Genomic DNA, 25307 nt, shown 5'->3' with positions numbered 1-25307 from the left:
ATGAAATATATGGCTGTGATTAACAAGTGCTTTCATTCTCGATGAATTGTTGGACTGTAAAAAGTGACTGAATAAAAGAGTGCATACCTCCGCCAAGGCCCAACAGTCCCCTTTCATTCAATCAAGCCAAATCCAATATCAAATAAATCACATCTTATTCTGCTAGATGGGGATTTTAGTTTGGATCGGCATCAAATTGTACTCATTCATAGATACAAGCCACTTAAATACGCCAGATATTTATTTTCATTGAGATCCATGCATAATGGAATGAATGAATGAATAAGGAATGTAAATGTTGAAATACACCCAATCTCGCAATGTTAAAGAAAGTGAAAAAAAAGATTCCTGGATCCGTCCTTTTATCTGATCCCCACCAAACATTTATGGGCACTATTCTGGGCAGAGACCCATCCTCCACTCAAGTTTTATGGAAATCTGTTGACTAGTGTTTGTGTAATCCTGCTGACAACCAACAAACAAACATGGATGAAAAACATGACCTCCTTGGCAGAGGTAATAATGTAAGACGAGGAAAGAGCAAATTCTCATATTTGTGAAGCTCGCACCCTCAAGGCATATTTGCTTAAAAAGTGGTGAAAACTATCAAAATTGTGCAAATGGATCTTATGTGGACAACTAATTGTTTAAGCACCATTATTCTATAGAATACTTTGAAATTACAGTGGATAAAATGAACCATATGTCACTGCCTCTTGTGCGCATATGTAGTTAAAGGTCAGTGTCAATGCTCAAACTTTTGCTGCAGCTGATATGATATCAGAGAAAACCCAACCTGCTGCAGGCTTTAGCCATTACTGTTATCGGATACCACGGCTGCTGGACTGTTGGTGGCCGTGCAGAGATAGCCCTTAAAACTCCGTAACGGCTGGCTGTTACGTTTCTGTCACTCTGAACACCTCGCTGCCTCGCACACCACATGAGAGTGTGTATATTGTGTAGATGGGGTGGTTTCACCTCACAGCGTTCTGCACAGTAATCTGATAGTCTGTGACTCGGCTCAGTTGTGCCTCAAACGCCCCTCGGAGTGGAAGCTGCTGCGCTATTAGTGAAATAACAATAAGCAATTGAAGACTTAGTGGTGCTGGGAGAGGAGAGATGGGGAGTAGTTTTCACACCCGTTCATCCACCCGTCCTCTCACACTCTTACTTAAAGTCTCTTATGGTGACAGAATTATTTGCACCACTCCTAAAAAGCCCAAAAATGTTATTGTCATATCAAAACTCTTAGCTTAGCAGCAATGTGAAAGCAAAGTCAGCCCTTACTGTGTGCGTATGTGCACGAGTGTGTGTGCATGTGCTGAACCTCACAGCTGTGTCTGACCTCTTTCAGCTGTTGCACTGAACCCCGAAGAGAGCGGCTCTGTGCAAGTGTTGTGTTTTGTTTAGCAGAAATGAGAAAGTGCTGATAGCCATCAATAAACAAGAGAAAGGACGACGTGCCTCAACAGAACATGAAGCTTGGCGAATAGTATGTGTGTGTGCATGCAGACCTTCTGGGTGGTAGATCTCGACTATCTTCACACAGTGAGGCCTCACATCTGTCACACCTGTTCAAATCACAAACAGGAGAATAAAAAGCCTTTTTTTTTTCCTAAACCCAACCCCAAACCCTTCACTTGCTGCTTTTCTTTTTCTGTTTCTCCCACAACTGAGATTTGCAGATCCCTATCTGTCTTTTTGTAGTCATAGTCTGGTTCAAGTGAGATAGCAGAGAGGCTTAGCAATTCACTGACAATAGAAAGGCTCACCCAGTGACTGACAGTGGTTGGAGGCTAATGGAGGTCAGCTAACATGGCTCAGTGGCAAACAAAGCTCTCTTATCCTAAATGCTAACTGCAGGTTCCTGTCAAGGATGTGGAGTGAGACGCACAACAACCATGAGTGATCAGTGACAATGTCTCAAGTCAGTCGGATGATTGTATTTTATTTTATTACATGCTGTGTGGTGCAATTTCCCAAATACCACAGAAGGGTTCTTCAAGTTCTCCCATTAGTCTCTTTTCTCTTTGTGTCAAGGGCAGGGTGAGAAGTCTGTTTATATTTCCTGCCACTATAACCTGGGTGTCTGCGACTCTGTTATAAAATGGACAGTGACTCCGAGCGGCAGAGGTACGGCCCTGGCGATGTAGGTTTATTTGCAGAAGTCAGACTGTGACACCTGGTTTGATTTGATTTGTAAAAAGCTGTGAATGAGTGTTGACCCGTGCTGACCCAGGCCTCCAGTCTTCTCTGGCTCAGGTTTCCATGCATTCACTCTGCAGCGTGTCAAGAAGGTCTACATAGCATCGCTTATTAAGAGCAAGCTCTTGTACAAATACGTAAGAAATGAAAAGAAAAGCCTCCAAAAATGTTGCTTCAAATGTTAAGTGTATATCAGTACTATTGAATATCTGTGAATAAGCAACGAGAAGAGTTAAAACACACAAAGAAACAAAACAAAACAGGTTTTATTTCTTAACCCAGTGAATCCAAATTAATCCCAATCCCTTATCCTGTCTGTGTTATCTCTTAGTATATTGAAAATATATGTTAAAAACATTTTCTTTTATATTTGTATAGCCAAATTCGTCTTTTACTATAAAAAGATTATTATTATTTTGTTTAACTCAAATGCAAATCTTTTTTAGAGGATACCAATCATCACCTGCACCCTGTCACCACCTATCTACAGAGGTAGTCTCAACCCTTTCAACTCGGTGTAACGCGACTATTCAATTTCACAATGGTAGATAAACACTTTGGTGGGCTGTAACAACCAATCACACAACCAACAAACAAACAAACAAAAAACTTGATCATGCTGAGGGACTCTGAGTGCAGGACCTAAGGACAGACAGATGAATGCAATACATTTGGTAGGTCGGTAAAATTAGTCATTTTCTAGTCATATAGGCTGTAACATGTTATGTGCCACACAGTGAGAGGCTATGCAGTGATGAGTGATGGTCAGAATCTTGGCATAACTGTAACGTTATACAAGGATAGGAGTGCCATACGCTGGCTGTTTAATGTAGATGTTAAAGGAACCACTGCTAAACAAACACAAAACACTACATATGTAATAAGACTGAAAACGTAATTTCGCAGTATACAGTCATACACAAACATATGCTAACGTTACATGTTTAATTCTGCTAGATACCAGTATGAATATGCACAATCAGCTGGCGTTTTTTTTTAGCATTCAGTTAGCATGACATTAGATAACCCTAATTGCTGATTGGTCCACAGAAATATGTGTTATCATCTTGTGAGATAACCAAAACTGTTGAAATGTAAGCAAAAAACGTGTGTAATCACAAGGGATGCTATGATAGTAAGAATCTGATAAAAAACAAAATATGTTTTCCGGGCCTTTAAAGGATAAGTTCTGGAGCTTCACAGCAAACTGAAGCACTGAAGACAACTCTGGAAGCCTTGACCTCACATATTGATTTGAAAAGACATTATTTACACCTTCAACACACGGTCAAGCTCGTGCACCCACTTCAGATGCATCGTGCAGCTACAGTGAAGCTTTAGGCTTTTAAAAGGGGTTAGATAACGTCTTTGCAAATCATTTTGGGAACGCAGGGTTTCCAGAAACTGTTCGGGAGAAAGCTCCAGCACCGTTTTGCTGTAACGCTCCAGAAATGTTTTGTGGACTACGAAACTTTCCATCAGCATGGGGGCGAGAAGATAATGACTGGGTTTTAATTTTAGGTGAACTTATCCTTTAAGGCTCAAGCACTACCTATCATAGGATTGTTATTCTCCCCAGGGCAGCCGTAATATTGTAACTATCATTAAAAACGTGTATTTAACGGACCGTTGTAGGTGTTTATGAGGGAACAGGAGAAATTGTTTGTATCCAAGGCCTATGAAAAAAACATTAAGGTGACTCAGCAAGCAAACAACTACATTGGGGTGGGGGGTGGGTACTCCTGTTGTTACGGTAACAGGCCGAGGAGGTCTCTAAATGTGAAAAAGAAGAACTTCCCCCTCTTCATTAGGAAATTACACACCATTTGCCCCTCATTCCTATCCAGTTACCCAGGCAACTGTTAGCTGTAATTTGGGTTAATTCACTGGCTCCTGGGCCCTTCCGTTCCCCATTGTGCCCCATCATAAAAGAGATATAACACAGATGCACACACGCAGACACACACACACACTCGTGCAAACCGAGTTTCTAGTGCGGTATTGCACGCAGTAAGAGAGGCTAATCCTCATTTTGTTTGCTTCTCTTCAACACGGCTTGGAAATTGACCGTGCGTGTGAATATCAATGAAGGAGAGGCCGAGCTCGGATCTATTCATTCCCAACACCTGTACAGAGCCGCAGGAGTGAGTGAGTGATGGAATCCTAGACACAGTGTTGAAAGCGGAGCGTCTTACATCTAGATTTTTGCACATAAAACGACACTTGTCCTCCCTGACCCTGTCCTGTCTTGTAGCCGGGATGGAGGGATGGAGGGAGGTCGCACTGTTTTCTCTCCTTTCAGAACAAAAGCAACGGAAAATTGTGTGTTTTCCCATGGGGTAAATATTGAGAGAGCAGAGATATAAACGTACGGAAGAAAGGCTTTTCTGAGCTGCCTGGGTCTCTGTTGCACTGCCAAAGGCCTGTGCGTCACTTGATCCATTGTTTAGTATAGAGAGGTCTCGGTAAGCAAGCGGCTGCCTCCCTGCTCCAGCTGCAGCCTCTCTACTGTTTATGTTTGCAGGGCCCTTCGCCTTGAAGTGAGGCTACACAAGCAAAGCCTAGCCATATGTGAGCACTGGGCCGTCAGAGAAGTCACTGGCCTTTTCTTTTCCCCCTTTTCGATCCATCTTCCTTTTTTTTTTTCTTTCTCTTCCCTACCTTCCATTCTCTTTTATCCCTTCTGCCTCTGTCCCGCTCTCTTCTTGCTCGTCTTGTTTGCTTTTCCCCTCGCTGACAGTGCAGCCCGTCCCTGACAGCCTCCACTTTTCGAGAAGATGAAGGGTTGGAATTATCTTCTTGAGTTTCAAAGACCTCCGTCCTAAATAGGAGAGAAGTGGTAGGTATTATTACTCCCGTGAGAAATAATTACCCCTAAATACTCCTCTGTGAGAATGAATCTCCGTGTGCTCAGCAACAAAACCTGAGAGACAAGGTGGTAATTATGTCGCAGAAATATTTCAACTACTGTAAATATTCTAATATTTATACTGGTGTGAGGCACTGACGGAAAACATTCAGGGAGAAAGCCACTGAAGGAAATATTGAGTCAAAAATCCATAGTGTGTTAAAGCTTTCCAATAATTCACTCAAATATTTTTATTGGGAATACAGGATCATCCAGTGTGGGGGGAAAAAGGCGATCTTGATTCAATAATTACCACATTAGATTGGATTTTTGTCAAGCATGAAGGTGAATGAGTTCCAGTCTTCAACCTGGACAACTTTGGGTGAGGCATTTTTAGTGTATTATGTGTATGTGTCAAAAGGTTAGTGGTCCTGACCTTGGCTCCTGGGTGGGCTGCGGTGGCGGTGTGCTTGTCTTGGATCATCTCTGGACCCTTCTGTTTACTGAAACAACAAGCGAGCGATGTCCAGAGAGGAGAGAGGAGTTGCACGGGGAGCATCCTCAGAGGCATCACCTCTCTCCTTTTCTTTCACACACACACATGCACACACGCAATCGGCATGTAGAGACTGACTTCTGACCACCCACATAAGCTCTGGTCACCCAGTGAAATAAAAAACGATGACTCTCCTCTGACCCCTTTCTTAATGAATCTCTCATCTGCTAGAGGCGTTAGACATGTCGAAGCCAGCTTCTACTTAATATTTGTGCTAAAATACGATCCCATTGATGGTTAAACCATCACTCTGTGAGTGCAGGAAAGAAGCTCTCCCACGCTGATGCTCTGTAAAGGAATCTTTCTTCTTCGGCAGCCCATAACCTGCTATTACGACAGTTGGCTTATCAGCTCTGAGAAGCTCATTTGATGTTAGAGAGGCTTTGAAAACGGGTAAATTAAAAGGTGTCGTTAATGTGTGCACCACTAAATTGCAGATCACCTCAGGTGAGGAAAGTCCCTGCTCTTGAGCAACCAGAGTAAACAACTTTTGATTTCAGCTGCAGGTGACACACACACACACACATACACACACACTGTTCAGACCGCAGAATTACAGATCCTCCTGGAAATTCCCACTTGTGGAGAGTAGTGTCATTACAATGTATTAAACTGCAGTGGCAGAAATACATTTTTGCTGGTTTGTGACCAAATTTTGAATTAAGTAAGTAGAAGAATAAGAATAAAAATATATACTCATTTTTTTCACTCTGTTATTTCTATTTTTTACACACACACAAGCCCAAAAGACACATCTTCGAACAGGACCCATATACATGTATTAATGTATGGAGAGGTGTCAGAGTGAGGGGGCTGCCCCATATCAGGCGCCCAGAGCAGTTAGAGGTTCAAGGCTCAAGGCTGTGCCAAGGAGGTGAACTGGCACCTCTCCAGCTACCAGTCCACGTCCAAGTAGGTCTTAAACCAGTTGCCAAGCCAAGTCCATAAATTTTCAATTACAAATGAATATTTCTTCTTTGAAGCAACTTATGAAACTTAAAATATAGTCTGTGTTATTTCTCCTGAGAGTAACTTTGCTGTAGTTCTGCTATGCTCAAAGTGACATAATTAATAACGAGAGATATCCCATCTGCTCTGCAGGCATGTTTTCAATGTGTGAGGCTTCATCATTTAGTCTCCTCACTCACAGAAGTGCAGACTGCTTTTGATCAGTCTGAAATATCGTGAACATTCATCAGTTTAAGTAATCTCTCTCTCTCTCTCTCTCTCTCTCTCTCTCTCTCTCTCTCTCACTCACTCTGTGTTTGTGTGTGTGTGTGTGTGTGTCTTCTACCTGCTACAGACCCACATCAAGAAGGCACTACAAAACCTTTGCATGTTGTGCCCTCTAGTGGCTGTATTGAATATTACCATGATCACAGTACAGGAGTAGTTCTCATTGGAGACTTCAGAGACACAGTGTATGTGCTTTAGATGAAGTGTTACACAGACTGTGAACCCCTCCCAGAAAATTGTGTGATAAGGTGATATAAATATATGAATTTATTACAGACAGAAATTGTTACACAATAACAACAAATCAATAAAATGACAATTGTAGATTTTATACACAACATTTAAATGGACTCTGGACACGTTTTAGTGATACAAAAATAGTTAATCCAGGACCACCTTCAGAAAATAATGGAAGAGAGTCAGATAAAGCAAGTTCTGAATAATGGATGCACTACATTTGTTATAACTGCTGATAGCAATATTAAAACAGTTCTATCACTTCACTGACCTTTGTGAAGACTGACTTTGCTTGTTCTGTATCCATTATGAAAAATACATAACATCACACGATTTCAACTCAAATTTTGAAAAGAGTATGTGATATAAAGGATTGCGTATATTTTCACTCAGTGTCCCAAAGAACATAAGATGAACCGACACTGCTTTGTTCGCACTGTGTTTAAGGCAGTATCTTGATGTAAATCTACAAGAATGACTCAGTGAAAAGACTTGGTAATATAAATATTAGGAAAGTGAAGAACACATTAATCTTCACTGGCAGGACAGACACTACAAAGTCATGCTGCGCAGTCAAACGTTGTTCAAACACACTGAACTTTATTTTTAAATTGATGTGGATGTACCAATGTGTCCTAATACAAAAGGCTGGGGTTTGAATCGTCCTTTCACTGTAAATGATTAATGATGTGACAAGATAATATCCAATAAAGAGAACTTTGTGAATCTCTCACATGGATTATGTTTCAAACATTAAAACATTTAAAGATCAAATCGAATCAAACTGGTACTTAAGAGATTAAACAGTTACAGAAAAGCATTTATCGATTTAAAGGAATGTACAAAAGCACATTCAAGGATTTTCATTTCATATATATTTCATTTCATACCAAGGGACAAAATCTGAAACCAACACATCAGAGTATCTCAAAGTAAAAAAACTAAAACGCCTCAGAAAGGTCAAATATAATAGATGACATTTCCATAAAAAAAACATCAGTTATAGGCCTTTTTTAATTACTATTGGCCCTTGAAGCTCAACAAAATCTGAACACCTGTTAAACAATGCAATATTACTATATAGTTGCCTTTATATAACAATCTTATAACTGCCTTTATCCAATTTTAGATAGTTTCATATTTCATTTGTTGTCTTTAGTTCTGTTTTGTAGTGTTTTAATTCTTGTGCATGCATTGTACCTGTCTCAAGAAGAAAAACAAAGACTATTCTCATGTGAAGATGAGTTATTCTTTGCCTTTTTTTAAACAGTCAGGCCAGACATGGATCATCTAGGTCACTCTGACCTCCCCAGTCTCTTTCTAACTCTTCTTCGAAAGCTCCTTTTCCTATTCCCTGCACTATCTCTCATGGGAAGGACCATTAATCATGTCTGCCTAAACAGCCCGGTCCCCCCATGATTAGTGACTCTTTTAGGTAAGACGTCTTGGTAGCACGTACTAATTCAAACGGCTGTGCGAGTCTGCTTGTGCGTACGTACATGCACAGACGAGGGGGATGTTTGTGTATGCTTTAAACACTGTACATCATCCTGTAAGCAGCAGGCTATCAAACCCTCGTCTCCAGTGTATTCTCATTTCTCAGGAACCACGTAGATGCTCATCAGTTCTCTTCCGCCCCCGACTGGTTTTGTGGATATCAGAATGGTGACTGACACCTGAAGTCGTCTGGTGGTGTACTCATCTGATCAAATGTTTCCTCCATCTCAGAGGGGAAAGGTAATGACAGTTACAGGTGTGTGTGTGTGTGTGTGTGTGTGTGTGTGTGTGTGTGTGTGTGTGTGTGTGTGTGTGTGTGTGTATGTGTGTGCCTGTGTGTGTGCATCTTTCAACATGATGAGTGTGGGTGAATAACAGGACAGGACTGTTCCTTCAATTCAGCAGATAAGGCGCCAGACTCATTATCACTCATACTCCTTTACGAAATTTATGACTATGGGGAACTGGATACACACACACACACACACACACACACACACACACACACACACACACACAACCCTGACTATCAGTGCTTTGTTGAGTCCAAGGATGTCATTTTCATTTCAGGTTTAAAGGACATCAGAATTAATGAGGATATTATTGTAAATGTAGTTTGAAAACATTAACTACTTTACTGCATTAATACACCAGTTTAATGGCATACTCGGAGAACACACTGTGTGGTTTAGAGCACTGTTTCTCAACCTGGGGGCCTCAACATACGCATTTACATTTGCGTAGGTGTGACTGTAGCCTTAACCTTGGCTTTCCTCTCAGTCATCGTCAGAATTGTCAGACTGTTGAGTCACCTTCAGTGGTAGTTACGTTCATGACCGAGCATTCATTTGTTCTATTTCTTGTTTTCTTCCTGTGCTCTCCCAGCCTGTTTACTGTGCTAAATCACCTGCCTACCTGCCCACTCCCTGGTGCCATTCACATATCCACCAACCTGCCTCCAACCTGCCAACCCCTGGATCTTCTCCATTAACCCATCTGGTTTAAGATTGCTCTCTGTGCCACCATTCCTTTGCTATATCTGAAGTTGAAGTTTTCCAATCAACTTTTTAAAAACATTTCCACTGAGTCTGTGTGCTGCATTTTGGGCTTTAACCCGTTCATCGGTAAAAATTATAGGTTACAGATGAAATATACACAAATACACAAAGGAGCAAAAACAACATTATATCAAAAAAGAGTAGGCTATTAATGTGAGCTCTTACAACTGAAGGTGCACTATGTTGTCTCGGGAAAAAAATTAAATCTCAGAAAGTTTATATTTACAATATTAATGAGGTAATAGTACAAACTCAGAAAAATTGTTATTTGATATATTTCCACATGAACAAGCCGACCTCGAGAGGAATCAGGTCCTCAGAACACTGTTTGACCCTAGAAAGGCAGCTGGTTAGAAGGATCCAGCTAATATAAACAATGTGCAACAGTATGAAATGGTGTTGTGCGTTGATGACAGTTTTCTTAGTCAGTTTATTTATTCAAGAAAATCATTGAGTGAAAATGTTTCTCTTCTCTTTAAATTCTTCCTCAAAACTACATAGTGCACCTCTAAATGGATTTCAAAAATGAACTCAATGACATGAAATTTATTTTTTTTTTGAGGGAAACTTACACCTTACTACAACAGAGTTGAAACTGTGCTCCCTTGGGATCTTCATGCCCCTAAATGGCAATGGGGATTAGACTCAGTGTCCACTATATTTAAGCAACAGTATGTAGAAATTGGAATTTTGTGTGATTTGGCGCCCCCCCCACAGTTTCAGGAGTGCAACACCACTTTGGTAAATACGAATCCCAGGCCTATAACAGTTTGTTAGAGGTAATGTAGGGATCAAACTCATTACGTCGTAACAATGTCATGTGTTGAAAGCTTGTATGTTGAAGTAAACATGTATGTAACTTTGTGATCCTACCCTCTCACTGAAGTTACATAGTGTAGAAATACAAGTGATCAGCCATTGCAGCACCATTCACCTTATTACAAGTCGCTGAAACTGTAGCTGTTATTTTAAGGTAATAACGTCACATAATGTTGCTTTAAGTACACTTGCACAATCTATTGCTATTCAATACAACGGCTTTAAATTATACCACTCATTCATTAATGTTCAGTTTTGGTGACACTGAAACAGGAAATGTGTGAATTTAATCATATGTTTATCGCTGAGGTTGTAGTTAGCTTGTGTTTTGTTGTTGTATTGAGAGGTATTTCTAAATTGTAGGTCCTCCGTATTTATGATTCACAGTAATTAACACCTCTATGACAATGTAAAAAATTACCGTTAAGAACAAAAAACTGATGTATCAGTCCCTCTATGCATTGACAATGGAAAAAAAAAAAGGCCATGACTAATAGTGGTTTCCTGAGGGTGGCTTACCCACAATGTAACACAATATATAAACAAAAGTACTACTACACAGTCACTAATAATGGTACTAGTTTTTATGTACAGTTCGAAATATTCAATCCAAATATCTACACTTTGCCGTTCCTGCTAATTAATTCCTACCAATTTCAAAAGTTGCACTTCCTCTGTGCTGCGTTGTGCTTGACATAGTCTTGCAGGCTGCGTAGCATCGACTCTGCATACAGAACCTTGAGAGGGATAGTCTGCAGTAACAAACCCTGTATGCACACACACACACACACACACACACACACACACACACACACACACACACACACACACACACACACACACACACACACGCACGCACGCACACACATAATCACAAGGGAAGGGTTAGTCAGTCTGCTGCCATGTTACTTGGCATTATTCAGCACTATCAGATGTGTTGTGCCACTGAGTCTTACCAGAAGTGTGTGGCAGACACTGCCATGTGTTTTATCTCCAGCTCTGAGGTACTGCAGGGAGTATTTGACAAAGTCTTCCGGGGACGGAGTCACCATGTTGGTTTGTTGGTAAGCTGTCATTCGAGTGGAGACGCCAAAGGGAGAAACTGCCTGAGAAAACAAGACAAAGAGACAAAGTTGTGACATTTAAAGAAATAACTCACCTCTAAGTTATGAGTAACTCCTTTCATTTACTATATCAGAGTACCTGTATAATAACCCCTTTATCTTTGTATTCAGCTTGAAGACCTTGAGAAAATCTTTCCACAAACACCTATAGGAACACAAATAAGAGCATGCGTGATCATATGATGTGATTTCAGAGGTGTGCTGGTGATACTGGACTTACTTTAGATGCAGCATACAGGGTGTACAGAGGGAATGGAATAGAAGCAACTCCAGATGAAATATTCACAATCACCCCTTTTCTCCTGTAGAGGCAGAAAACAATCATTGTCTCACATTTGAGGCCAGAAACTGAAAGTAAATCAGCATGTTCAATGTTTTCTTATTACACATTACATCTAATGAATAAAACATGGGTAGGAAACCTGTTGTCCATGCCTGGAAGGACCATTTTGCACATCTGGAGAAAAAAGGAAAAAAGTTCAGATGTGAGACAAATGTAAGGTTGGACAGAGTTCATAGACAGAGTTCAAAACAAATAATCCCTCACACTGTCCAAAACAGTCATCAGACCTTCATCAGACAAAGTTCATGTAGATAAAAGACTGTATGAACTTGTCCTGAGGACTAAAATGTTGTTTGTAAAGTGAGTAAGTGATGGAAAGTCTGCAGGATTCTCTGTTTTTGATGGTACACACATATCACTCAGAACTGATACGACGGCAAATATACAGTCTTACCTTCGCCATGGTTTTCACATTGCAGTTTATCACCTTTGTAATTGTCTGAAAACATAAATACATAATAAGGTTTAAAATACATTTTAAAACTTCCTGAAAAAATTAAGAAAGTGAACATTTTGATTGTCTGTACAGTGGGTTAATGGTTAAAGGTTGAGGAGTTATTGACCTCTAGAAGCACTGTGGAGCTGTTTTTCAGTGGCTGAGTCATCGTTTGTCTCATGCACACTGATCTACGGGTGTCGGTAACATGCAAAGAAATTTTCAAAACTCGTCTTTGCAAATGTTTTATGAGGAAGGGAATGCATTTTAGTGAGTAACAGTGAAAGTAAAACAACTCTTGTTTCTCTTCAAGGAAACTCTACGGGGCACAGACCTGGTCCAGCTCTGCAGACTCGAGGAATTTGCAGGGGATGAGGCTGGGCAGCATGCCTACATTATTGACTGGGGCAGAAAAGAAAGACGATCCAATTTCAAATGGGGGAAGAAAATCAGCATATTGTATATTAGAGGAACGATGACCGTTTGCTTGAGTTCGGTGTCTTCAAACATCACATTGAAAGATAAAAAAAAAAAAAGAATCCAACCTAAAACCCCAATGTTGAGGTCCTTAAGTTCATCCTCGATTTCACTGAAGACATTTTCCTTTATGAAGTCGGTTACTATCACTTTCACCCTCCGCCCTGTGGTGTCACCTATGATACATGAAAATGTTGGGTCAGCAATATACTGCACATTTGTAGATGTAATCCAAAAGCATACACAATAAAATATGTAAATATAGAAAGCAAGTTTTTACCTATTTCCTTGGCCACCTGGTCCAGTGTTACTTTGGTTCTGCTCATGATCACCACGTTCATTCCTTGCTCCGCCAGCTGAGGATCGCAATAATGCAGTAAAGGAGGGTAGAAGAAATGAAAAATGTGCAAAATACTGAGGCAAAATTTGTCTTATCTTTGAAAATGTTTTCACTTTTAACCAGATCACTTACCACAAATGCATACGCTCTTCCTATACCTTCTGAAGCACCGGTCACCACTAAAACAGGGATGCAGGGACAAGTGTTATTAATGACTTCAATCACTTGTCAAACTCTTGTGCAGTTTTCATTCAAAACACTGGGGGCTCTTTGAGTCGAAGCTGCACTACGTCACCACCCTTCCTCTGCTGGCAGAGAAATCCCAGGACTGTGTTTGTGTTTGTTTTTCTTTACACTGAACCCAACCCATCCTGTTCTAACGGACTGTACTGATACAGCATGTTCCCCAGTTCTGATAAAGAATTTGCTGAGAAAAAAACAAGAACTGCTTGTTTCCAATGGTTCCCAACTCTCCCATTGCCCCCTGACCCAGATTACAAAGATCACAGGCTATTTTCCTCACTTTTTGCGGGCACAAAGGGGTGGGAATTGATATTTGATGAGGCCTGCTTTTCTAGGACAGCTGTTTAAGATGAAGTGAAGCACAGACGGTTTCGGATGCATCAGCATGGATTGGTTTTAGCTCTTGTCAGCATGTTAGTAGGCCGAATGAGTGATGCAAGACTAGCAACTGCAGAAATACAAGCAGCCATTCAGTTCCATTCCATGTTTCCAGTTGCTTAAACAAACTGAATGCTCCTTACAAAGATTGTGTACTCGCTGTCGTATTATACCAAATGACAAAAGTGTCACATTACTCGAGGCTACAAAACCTTTCAGAAATTTTATTCATGCTGTGTTCTGCATTCACATCAGCAACCCAACAGAATGTCATTAAGCTCTCAGTCATCCAGGTCACGGTAAGTGCTATATCGTGAGATAACACACAGATCAAAACTTGCTGTTCGACTCTCACCACCCACTGGAGCACAGGCTCGGGGTCATTAGAACCCTAAACCATCAGGCTGAGATCGTGCCCACAAAGACAGAGGGGAAGGAGAAGGAACAGAGGCACATCAGGGAGCACTTAAAACCTGTGGCTACCCAAACTGAACCTTTGTCAAAACTTCTAAAAGATCCAGAGCAGACGGAGAGGAAGAGACGGAAAAATTTAACAACTTTGTCATTCCTTATGTCGTGGGAACATCAGAGAAACTCAGGAGAATCTTCAATAAACATCATATCCCGGTTCACTTCAAACCCAGCAACACACTGAGGCAGAAACTTGTCCACCCTAAGGACATAACACCCAGGCATAAGCAGAGTAATGTAGTTCAATGCAGCCAGGACTGCACAGGTTTGTACATGGGGGAAACAAAACAACCTCTCCAGAAGTGAATGGTACAACACAAGAGGGCCAACTCCTCAGGTGAAGACTCTGCTGTCCACTTACATCTGAAGGAGAAAAATCATTCCTTTGAGGACAACAATGTTAACATCTTGGCCAGAGAAGACAGATAGTTTGAAAGAGGAGTAAAAGAATCCATCTATGTCAAACTGGAATGACAGAGGAGGTGGCCTACAACACTACTTATCACCCACCTACAATGCAGTACTGAGTTCTCTCCCCAGACAGCTTAACAACCATTCACACCTGGGCTCACCTAGCCCTAACGTCCCACATGAAGGCCGGTTGGGTCAACGACTCACAAGTGGCCTTAACGACTCTGAAACTCAGAGTTCACACATGACCTTAACGACTCTATAAGGACACTCCCACACAGAGTTTAAAAGCCTGCAACTCCCCTCCAGTTAGTTCGAACTGAAGAAGCCTCTTGGATGAGAGGTGAAACGTCTTCAAGAAACTGAAACAAGTCCAGTTGCCTACGATATAGTACCTAGAACCCAACAGAATCTTTCTGCATTCAGGGTTTCTTTCACTGCTCTCTACCTATCAGATAGATAGACCAAGATAGACTTGACCAAATTGCAAAGAAAAACTTTTGCTAACTCTCTTACTGTTGAAGGCTAGTGATCTGTTATTTGGGTGAATCACTGCTTAATACCTCCGTTACTTGACCATAACATCAAGTATGTGTGTATTTGTTGTAGAAACACTCGCCTTGATCCAACATTCCTTCATAATGACAGGGTCCCACGTTACTTGTTTATTCCAAAAATTATTCGAGGGTTAGCTGCCAAACAGCTGCAAATAAGCACTGGAGTACTGGGAGTAGTTAGTGAACAATTTTTCTGTTTTGTGTTTTATTTCACTCGCCCACACTGTTCGCCACCGGCACAGTAGTAAAAAGTATTTTTGCGAGGGTTACATCAGTGTAGTCATTGTGCTGACTGTGACACCACACAGATTATTTCATTGGAGTGGAATTGTATTGATAAACATGTTCAACAGAATGGTTTGATTTTCTCTTGGTGAGTGTAATCTGGGGTCTTGCATGGCTCAGTACTTGGTCCCATTTTATTCAGTTTAATGATAATATCGTTTCCTGTCTACATTTTCTGATTATACCAAGTTGAATGTTTGATTTAAACTATTTTTGACCCATATCTGAATATTCATACACGGTTTTACTAATTTATTCTGACTTAACTGTCAAAATATGATAAATATATGAAACATTTGTTTTGTATGTCAAATCAAATCATTAATTTTATTCATGTAGCCCAAAATCACAATCACATTCTCAGTGGGCTTTACAATCTGTACAGTGAATGTAAATCCTCTCTCCTTAGATCCGAAGAAAGAAAAACTTCCATCTATACAAAAACACCCTTTCAACAGGGGAAAAAAATGAAAGAAACCTCAGGAAGAGCCACAGAGGAGGGATCCCTCTCCCCGGATGGACAGTCAAGCAATAGATGTTGCATTTAAGGACAGAACAACAAAATCGCAGTTTACAATTTTCATTGACCGAATATCAGATACAATTACCTAATTTAAAGTTGAATTGCATAATATTCATTAGACATTTACTAACATTTTATGATATGAGGTACTAAGTAATAATTACTCTGATGCAAAATGTTATAGCCAATACTGTTACATGTGAAGGAGCTCAAGTATCTCTAGGTAATGTTTGTAGATGGCTCACTATTATCGTCAGGGTGAGGACATCAGACTTTCAAAAAGAGGACAGAGTTGAGTAAGGAGAGTAATGCATCTTCTTAACCTGGATCAAATCCCCAAATCTGTCCAGGATCCGTCCCAGAAGTGTGTCCAACTGGAGGAGATCCAATAGCAACACATGCTGCTATTAATCCATACTTACATAAGCGTTTAAAATGGGTGTATGGATCTTTAAAGTCGGATATCCAAGAAAATCTTTTGACATCTCGTTAGCTTAGATGCTAAAATATCTCAATTTACCTGCCATTAAATGTTATTGGAGTCAGATTATCAGATCTGCTCAACAACCAGACAATTTCTTCTTGTCTTTATGCGATCTAGAGGTGTCAGTCCAAGTAATGGGCATCCCAATTTTACCAAAAACAAAGATAAGACCAATAAAAGTTAGAAAAACACTCACAGTCAAATGCTCCCGTAGATATTGTTTCACAGAAAATAATAAATGATCAATTTTCAAATAGTTATATAGTATTGGGTTATATAATATAGGGATTATTTGGTGTCAAACTGGGTAAATGAAATAAACACATAGAAAACAATAATCTGCATTCAGACCAAGACTCTTGTACACCGTTCTTTATGCAGATTAGTTCTGAGAAATAGAATGACTTGCCCTGACGACAAAAAAAAACCTCATTATCTTTTCTAGTTTCAAATAGTGTAGGTAACATTGGATTGTGATATCTTTATTTTGTTTATGTCACAGAGGTTATTTTTATTTTGATGCCAATTTAAGACATTGTTATGTCAACAGCATATGTTCTTTTTGCTTCACTACACCATGATTGCCAGTGAAGCGCTGAGATTTTATCTTTAATGAGGACAACACAAAGGGAAGCGTTTCTTGGTGTGATGAACACTGTTTTATTTGTGCCTTTGGCTAAAGTGGCATGTTGTGTACTGATTCGCAGTGAGATGATTGAGCTAAATTGACAGAATCTTTCAGTTTCAGTGCACATTTTGATTTCCTGAAATTGAGAGAAGACAGCAGAGGAAAACTTCAACATTTAGCCAAAGAAAGCTAGGCAAAACATACATTGTCCTCTATTGCAATGTATTTTTCATATACCATTTCTGGGAGGCAGTATAGACAGAAAATGTAAAATGATTCAAATATTGGCCTTTATAACTTAAACTTAAAAAAGGGAAAAGCATTACTGTAGAGAGAAGTATCGACACGCATTGTTACTGATGGGCGTATATACACAGTATACACATATATATAATCCTAATGACACCTCTTTCGTTAATTGATATTTCAGAGTGTGACTTTGTGTGTGATTACAAATCATTATAAAGACCTCTAAATAAGTATTCCTGACACAAGCACCTATGCACTGTCCTCAAATACATATAGTATTCAATCAAAGGCAAAGACACACACATATGCATACATACTGTGAACTTTCATTTCACATATGCATTGTCTTTAATTGACCATAGTAGTAGTACCATGGCCACTTTGACCTGAGGCCACTTGAGATTGAAAAGATTCTGGAGGAGACACAAACTCTGCAAATGCAAATGAACACAGAGGGACAGGGTTTCTGCAGCCTGGAACATGCTGTTCTGATGGCTGTTATTCCTGTGCTGGAATGGAATGAAAGTGGACTTGGAAAGAAAAGACAGATTGACCCACTTCTGCGCTTTTTTATTGGGTTTCTTTTAGTGCTGTGGGAGAATGAATAACCTCTTCAGAAGATGCCAAAGGGTTGCTTGTAAGTTGATGAGACTGCTCTGGGACCTGCTGAGGAATGTTTGTGCGTAATTACTGGGAGACAGTCTGAGGGGCAAGCCAGAGCTGACTGTGTGCCCCCAGTTGTATTTAGGCTAAAACGCACTGACACTGTCCTCTAGTTCATATGATTGCCTGCAGCAGCTCTAGAGAAGGCAGTGTTGCCTTTCTTATCATCTGTCAACCTACCCGAAAGGCACTTGATGGCAAAATGTTCTCAGAGAGCAGGCGAGATCATACCAACCAGTGACAACAGTTTGCCTCCCGGGTCATTCAAATATTATTCTTAAACTATAAGCACATTGGCAGCGAGCATTTTGCAGACTGCATGTTCTGTGATATTCGAGTAAAAGAAATCATTTGAGCTCCATTATGTTTTGTTAATTCATACATAACATTGATGATGAAATATAAGAAGCTGCCCTAACAATATGAACATATGGCTTCTAAGGGAGAGTCCCAACAAAAACATTACACAAGTGCAATCTTATCTCGCCTAATAGTGACAAGTCTAAACAGGCTGTTATTGTTCTTTCACAGTTTTACTACCATTTTTTCTTCATGCATCTACCAGCTCAGTCAAGTGAACTGCTGTATTGCACAGGCACATTCTGACACGTGCACTGACAAGCATATCAATTGTGTCTTATCACAAAACGTATTAAATCGCTTGTTATGACTGTGGCTCATATCTTAATTGACCCATCCATCAAAGTCCTTGCATTTATTAGCCACAATATGACCTACTGTGGGTCTGACATAGATTACAATATATGCACACACACACACACGCAAATGCCTGCTCACCTGCCCACTCTCCCATAGAGGTGAAAAAGGACTCTGAAAGTGGAAACCACAGTTTTGGAAAAAGCATCCTACTGAAAAGCAGCAGTTTCACTCCATAGTAGAGAGCAACCGCGGTGCCAAGAGAGATGAAAAACAAATCCATGAAATCCATGCTTGTCCGGGACAACAACAAACTCCAGCTGTCAGCCTCTCTGTGTATCTGTGTCTTCTCTGAGAGACAGATCCTAATTCAGCAAGTCAAATAAAGAATGACAGAAAGAGAGAATAGCCACTCCCATTGCAGAAACACACAAACACATGCACACAGGAGCAGGAGCAGCCATGGGCCTCTGCAGGATATCTCATAAATAGGAGCCCGAAATTAAACAAAAGTCACACTAATTAAACACAGAGGCCAAGTAATTTACAGCAACAGTGGGCTCTCTCATACACTCACACACTGTTTTGTTAATTCATTCATAACACTGATGATGAAATATAAGAAGCTGCTCCAACAGTATGAACACATGGCTTCTAAGGGAGAGTCACAACAGAACATTACACAAGTGCAATCTTATGTCGTCTAACAGTGAAAAGTCTAAACAAGCTGTTATTGTTCTTTCACAGTTTTACATGCATCTACCAGCTCATTAAAGTGAACTACTGTAGCGTTTTGCAGGCACATTCAAGTCAAAAAAAGAATCACAGAAAGAGAAAATAGACACTCCCATTGCAGAAACACACAAACACATAGCATTACACAAGTGCGATCTTATCTCGTCTAACTGTGAAAAGTCAGTCACAAAACGCCCTCCTCTGCATCTGACTGGCTAGTACTCTTAGCCTTGGGTTTGTTATGTTTAGGCATGAGGAGTGGGACTGGTGGGGAACGTCATGCCTTCGCAATGCTAGGGAAATAAAATATTCACCTTGCTCCGCTTCTGATTGGCTGACCCTAATATTCTTACACCAACCAACAAAGGCAACCAATCAGAGCCAGAGTCAGGCGAGTCTCTGCCAAGAAAAGCAGTGGGGTCCATAATAACACAACCTTTGAGCTGAAGAACAAGTGAGAGCTACAGCTCAGTGGCAGACTCTTGTTCAGGAAGCAGACCCAGTAGCACAAAGACACACACCCACTGAACCACAGAACGAGTCATTCACAAATACAAACAGCAGTAATGGAGACTGAGACTTGAGCATCGGGCTGTTGGACCTCTCTAAGTTGTGAGTGAACAGCGCTGGGTTGGGAAGCTGATTTAGACTGAAAGGTACATTTGTGACAGCCATTTTGCTTTTGTTTATATGATTTGGCATTTAACAGAGTGGTTTATTCAATAACCTAAAAATGCTAAGAGAGCTTGTGGAAAGTAGTGAACTTGACACACGCATGATTAAAGAATGGTATTTAAAAATATAGAACCAAAGGAGTCATGAGTCAATACGCTAGTGGCAGGTAAACAAAACAAACTGGATTACTTAACTTTAACCAGTCTTCCCATCAAAGCTGATCCTCTGCCTGCCCACTGTACCTGTAATTGTGTTCTGTGCAAATACAAAAACTATTAGCCCCTAATATTTGCACTTCCTCAAATGTTTCCCTGACGGATGCACCGTATGTGTGGTAACTGCAAAATAAACCACATTGAAGCTGAGCCGGGTGTGAAACATTTTAACTGGAATTGTCTCTTTTTTTTTTTTTTTTTTTTTTTTTTCAAACAAAAACTTATGCCATCAACCACTCACTTGCATTGAGCAGACAGGTATTGTATTTAATGTAACCAGTATAATAGTGAGATCAAAGTGTAAGAAGGTGTTCGTATAGAAGAGTATGTGTGCACAAGTGTGAGGGAATGTATACTTTCTGGAAAAAAGCCACAGTAATTAAGTGGGTGTTGAAGAAAACTGAGTATCTTGCAGAACCTGTTTAACTTTGGAATCAGAGCTCAAAAGAGTGAAAATTGTAATTGTTAAGTTGCCAAAGACACATCTCTATTTAGATTTTCACGTTGCGGTGTGTCTTCTGGATTCAGAACAGAACGGACATTAGCCGTTAGCACTTGATAAGCTGGTAAGAGTGTGTGTCTGTAAGTCTCCTTTGGAGTCTCTCTGCTCCTTAGTGCACAAACATTACTTAATCACATAGCTTAAGGGTGGCCGATATGATGCTGTTGTCTACTGCGAGATGTTATTAATTTGCTTACCATTTCATCTTCGTATCTTTTTCTTGTTCAGTCACTCTCTGTTTAATATGTCTGTTTGGATTGCTATTTTGCAAATCAATGAACAGGATATATTTATGGCCATACTTGAGTTTCACATGACTTTTGCATTAATGTGATTGAGTGCTTAGATTTTTCAGGTATTGACTTTGCTGAATTAACCAAAACTTGAGCAAATCTTTTTGGAGCAAAACACAATTATATCTACATACAGGAATGATGTGTATGATGTGAGAGTTAAGGTTTATTAATTGTTAAGATTTTCAGATTGGCAGCCTCACTTCATCCATAACACCCATCACTGATGTAGCTTTAAGAATTTCTTCTCTCTATAATTTGCACATAAAATAGCAGGGAATTATGGTACTATAAAGAAGCAATAGGTGTCAAATATTTCACATTAAGTTTATATGTGTTGACAGTGTATACAGCTTTGGAGTTAGTGGGGAAAAAAACAATCCTAGCCAAAGTTTTTGGCTAGGATCAAAATGTTTTAACGGGAAAAAGTAAGGCTAGTGTAATGTATTCCAAAAGACATCAATCAATCAATCAATCAATCAATCAATCAATCAATCAATCAATCAATCAATCAATCAATCAATCAATCAATCAATCAATCAATCAATCAAACTTAACCGATAAAATAATACAAGATAAAGAATAAAAGATATTTAGAAATAAGTCTAAACAATGCTGATGAGATGAAGGAGTGATGGTACCCGCACATCTGCAGCAGCAGCAGCAGCAGCAGGCTGCGTTCATTCATGACGATGATGAATTCTGCCAAACCTCATACGTCATCAGCGCGCGCCTGCTGTGTGGCTCGCGCCATTCCTACAAGCGTGTGTTTCCATCTCTCATTACATTACCAGTGGTGGAGCTTCAGCAGCCACTGTTACAAGCACAGACTCTGCTTTTCTACCGTCAGTCTTTAAGGTGAGTCCGGTTTGAGGTTTCTCTTTTGAGACATTTGCCTGGAGGAAGAGGTTTTTTGGCGTGACGGACGTTGTCGGCCCTTGGTTCCATGTTGGATAAGTTTAGCTCGCTGGCTAGCCCAAAGTTAGCTTTGGTGTTTGGGGTGTGCACGCTTGGGAAACTCAGTGTCGCCCGTTTCACGAGTGAATGGGCTGTTGTCTTAATTTCATAGTGGGTGACAGGGGCAGAGAGCGCTACTAAAGCAACCTGGGCTACGAAACTCATGTTAATGTCATGGTAAAGCTGCTGCTCCGTTCCGACCCTTTACCATTGAGCATGTTTTGGTCCTCCTTTGCGTTTCCAAAACAAGCTAACCCACTTCGAAGCACGCCTCTAATCAGATCTGATAACCAAGATGTTAAAATCTTTACCTTAACAACGTTCCTATGCTGCGACAGAGGCCCGTGAAGGCACACAACTGTATTTTCTAATAGGGCCAGGCAGATGATAACTTGGCTTCAGTCAAATCAATCTTAGCCGCATTGTGAGTTAAGTTTTTGTTGGCAGAGCTAAAGCTTTAAACGTTTAGCGTTTATGAACGTCAGAGGATGGTTATGTTGCAGTTGCCTTTCTTGTTCACTCAGCCAACATTTGACAACTAAGCTAGCTAGCGGCAGAGGCCATCGCATATGCAAAACACCAGACACTTAGCTGGCTAATGCTGGATAAGCCCCTCATCGAGCCGTGTTGACTTCAGAGGTTCGTCCGCACAGGTGTAAAGGCTAACGTTAGCTACGATACAACCTTACTTAACTGTTAGCGTCATGTTGACAAGCTACCTGTTACACAGTTTACATAATTGCTCTGCAAATAGCCTAAAGTAGTACGTCAACAGGCAAGTTTCTTGATATTAATTCTTAGTATACGTGGTGAGAGTGCATGCATTTCTCACCTGGTTAATACAGTGTGTAAGGTGAATGACGTGCACAGGTGTGACATGATGGGCTTTAATTAAACAGCACAGTCTATATAGAATCTGGCGTTATTAAATCTTTTTTACAGAGGACGTTTTTATGTCACAGTAGGAAGATATGTGTAAACCAGACAAAGCAGTTTCTGAGGAAATATCAGTGCAAATCCTAGATGTTGGAAAGGCCGACGCTAAATTGCATTGCAGGGTTTAAAAGTTGAATAATGATCATTATGCACAAGGATGTGGAACATTAGGTTTGAATGCAGCTTTTGCTGAAAGTATGAATGAGTAGATAAAAGGAAGAGAATTCATGAAAAAGTGTAGGAAGGAATATGAACAGTTGGAGAAGTGGCAGTGCTGCCGAAGGATGCAAAATATAGTGCAAACAACAAACCACCTGCATTTCTTCACTAAAAGCTGGGAGCTAAACTGCATTGCTGGCATAACTGTATGAAGAGGCAGCTGGAGAAGCTAGAAAAGTAGCTGTTTCTGTTTCGAGCAGTTACCATCACCATGGCATCCTTTGATGACAGCTGGAAACAGAGATGCGCTAATAGTGGTAGTAGTAGTAGTTTGACAGACACACATACACAGGCAGGACTTAGGCCTTGTTCAGACTGCCAGCCCAAATTTGTTTTTTTGCCATATTTAGATTGTGTCCGGGTTGATTTTAGAAAGCAGTTTTTTCCACAAGTTGAGAATTTACCTGTGATGGTCGGTGGCGCAGCTTGTGACAGGCAAGTTCACTAATAAACTAGTCAAACAAAGGTTCATAAATAACTGGTTGGCCAATAGGTGCTTGAAGGTTTATGATGTTTACCATACCACTGTGACAGGAGAGTGGTAAGATTGGCACTCCTTGGCAACCCTTCAATCCAGGTACTGGAGTGGTCCGCCATCAATTTCAAATCAGCATCATGCGACGTATATGTAAATGATTATACAATCAAATTAGTATACATAGTATGACCCAAATAATGGTTAACTTATTGTTTAATTTACGAGAAAAGTAAAGCTCAAGTCAAAATGACACGTAATACAAGAGGTGGTTTCCTTTTGGTCTGGATTTCTATTGCTTCACTGAGCTTGTCAGCGAGGTTGTCACTTGTATACCCGGCAGAGAGGTTCTGAGTGAGGAGCACACTGGACTTTATCACCTAGTCAACATTGATGAAGTGACAGTTAATCTAGTTGTGGTATAGCTTTTGTTTGTGAGAGCTTTCCAGTATTTTATGGTCAGAGCTAGTCTGCCCTGTTTAGCTGGACTTTTAGCCCATCCCTCTTCTCCTCAGTGTTTTTCACTTTAAGTCACAGTAACTCTTGATGGCAAAATGCTGTCGGGCTTGAGGTACCAAACCAGCTTTTGAAATACCTTGACCTTTACCATACTTATTGGCAGGGTATCTATCTTAATTATTGAGCAAAGCAATGGGGTGATGGCCTCAGACCGATGCGCCTCACACTTTCTTCCCCTGGCTAGCAGAGACATAATCTTTGGTTGTGAGCCCTTCTCAGAAATGACAGCCCAGTGCTCGTTCTTAATATGATACAACATAGTGTTAGTGTTACTATTTAACTGAAGTTTAGCATCACACAATTTATATTTGACTTTGTTGCCTTTCTGGAGAGAATGTTCTGAGATTAATTTAGTGCTGAAATGTCTCATGTTTTTGCATCGGAAAGTCATCAGAGTATGTAGTTACTGACTCCTATGTCATTACCTCAGCAACCAAAGGTTGGTGAAGTCTTGAAACACAAATCTGATCTGAACCCATTCATATTAATAAGCTAATTTCCCAGTTTCCACTTCATACGCTTTCAGCTGCTTCCTCATACAAAGCTAAGCCAGCAATAAAGTTTAGCTCCCAGCCTTTATTCAAGAAATGCTGTTTAGCTCCCAGCTATCATTCAAGAAATGCAGCTTAGCTACTAGCCATTAGTGAAGCAATGCCGTAGGGATGCACATTTTAAGCAACTTCTTTAATTGATAGTTGGCTGCCTTAACAATTGATTATCACTTAATCATTTATAATATATGAAACATGTTGGATGTTTTTCATTTGACTGAAGTGTAGACTTGATCTATGTTGCAAAATCAGAGTAGGCGACATTAGCTGCTAAAAGAACCGATAAAGTAACACAACGTTACTTTAATAACACAAAATTATGACTCATTTCATGTCACTATTCAACAACTGGCCTGACAGACACGACTAAATGGCTAAAATGTAATAATAGTTTGTTTAGAATGTCTATTTATTTTTAACACATTTTCTTGTACCGGTACTTTGGATTTTATTTTAATATAATTGATAAGCAAATTAATTATTCCTTATTTGTAACAATATGCTT

At 40.2% G+C, this 25307-nt stretch overlaps 2 protein-coding genes across 2 annotated transcripts in view; one reads left to right on the top strand and one right to left on the bottom strand.

The window, feature by feature from the left end:
- Positions 1-7089: 7089 nt before the first annotated feature.
- Positions 7090-19046, bottom strand: hsd17b3 (hydroxysteroid (17-beta) dehydrogenase 3). The gene is made up of 11 exons (XM_073466519.1): positions 18867-19046; positions 13309-13355; positions 13117-13192; positions 12905-13012; positions 12694-12761; positions 12318-12362; positions 12003-12037; positions 11801-11882; positions 11660-11725; positions 11413-11562; positions 7090-11223 (listed from the first exon to the last, which is right to left on the bottom strand). Exons 1-11 carry the CDS (start codon positions 19015-19017, stop codon positions 11113-11115), a joined length of 939 nt encoding a protein of 312 aa, XP_073322620.1. The 5' UTR covers positions 19018-19046; the 3' UTR covers positions 7090-11112.
- Positions 19047-21919: 2873 nt separating this feature from the next.
- Positions 21920-25307, top strand: part of ipo11 (importin 11) — a 117217-nt gene continuing 113829 nt past the window's right edge. The window contains exon 1 of the mRNA XM_073466068.1: positions 21920-22003. The gene's annotated coding sequence lies outside the window, so the exon portion shown is untranslated. The remainder of the gene's footprint in view (positions 22004-25307) is intronic.

This window comes from Pagrus major, chromosome 5, assembly GCF_040436345.1.
Source record: "Pagrus major chromosome 5, Pma_NU_1.0".
In the NCBI taxonomy this organism is placed as follows: Eukaryota; Metazoa; Chordata; class Actinopteri; order Spariformes; family Sparidae; genus Pagrus; species Pagrus major.
Note: the sequence above shows the minus strand (reverse complement) of the source record. Positions and strands in the feature narration are given on the sequence as shown.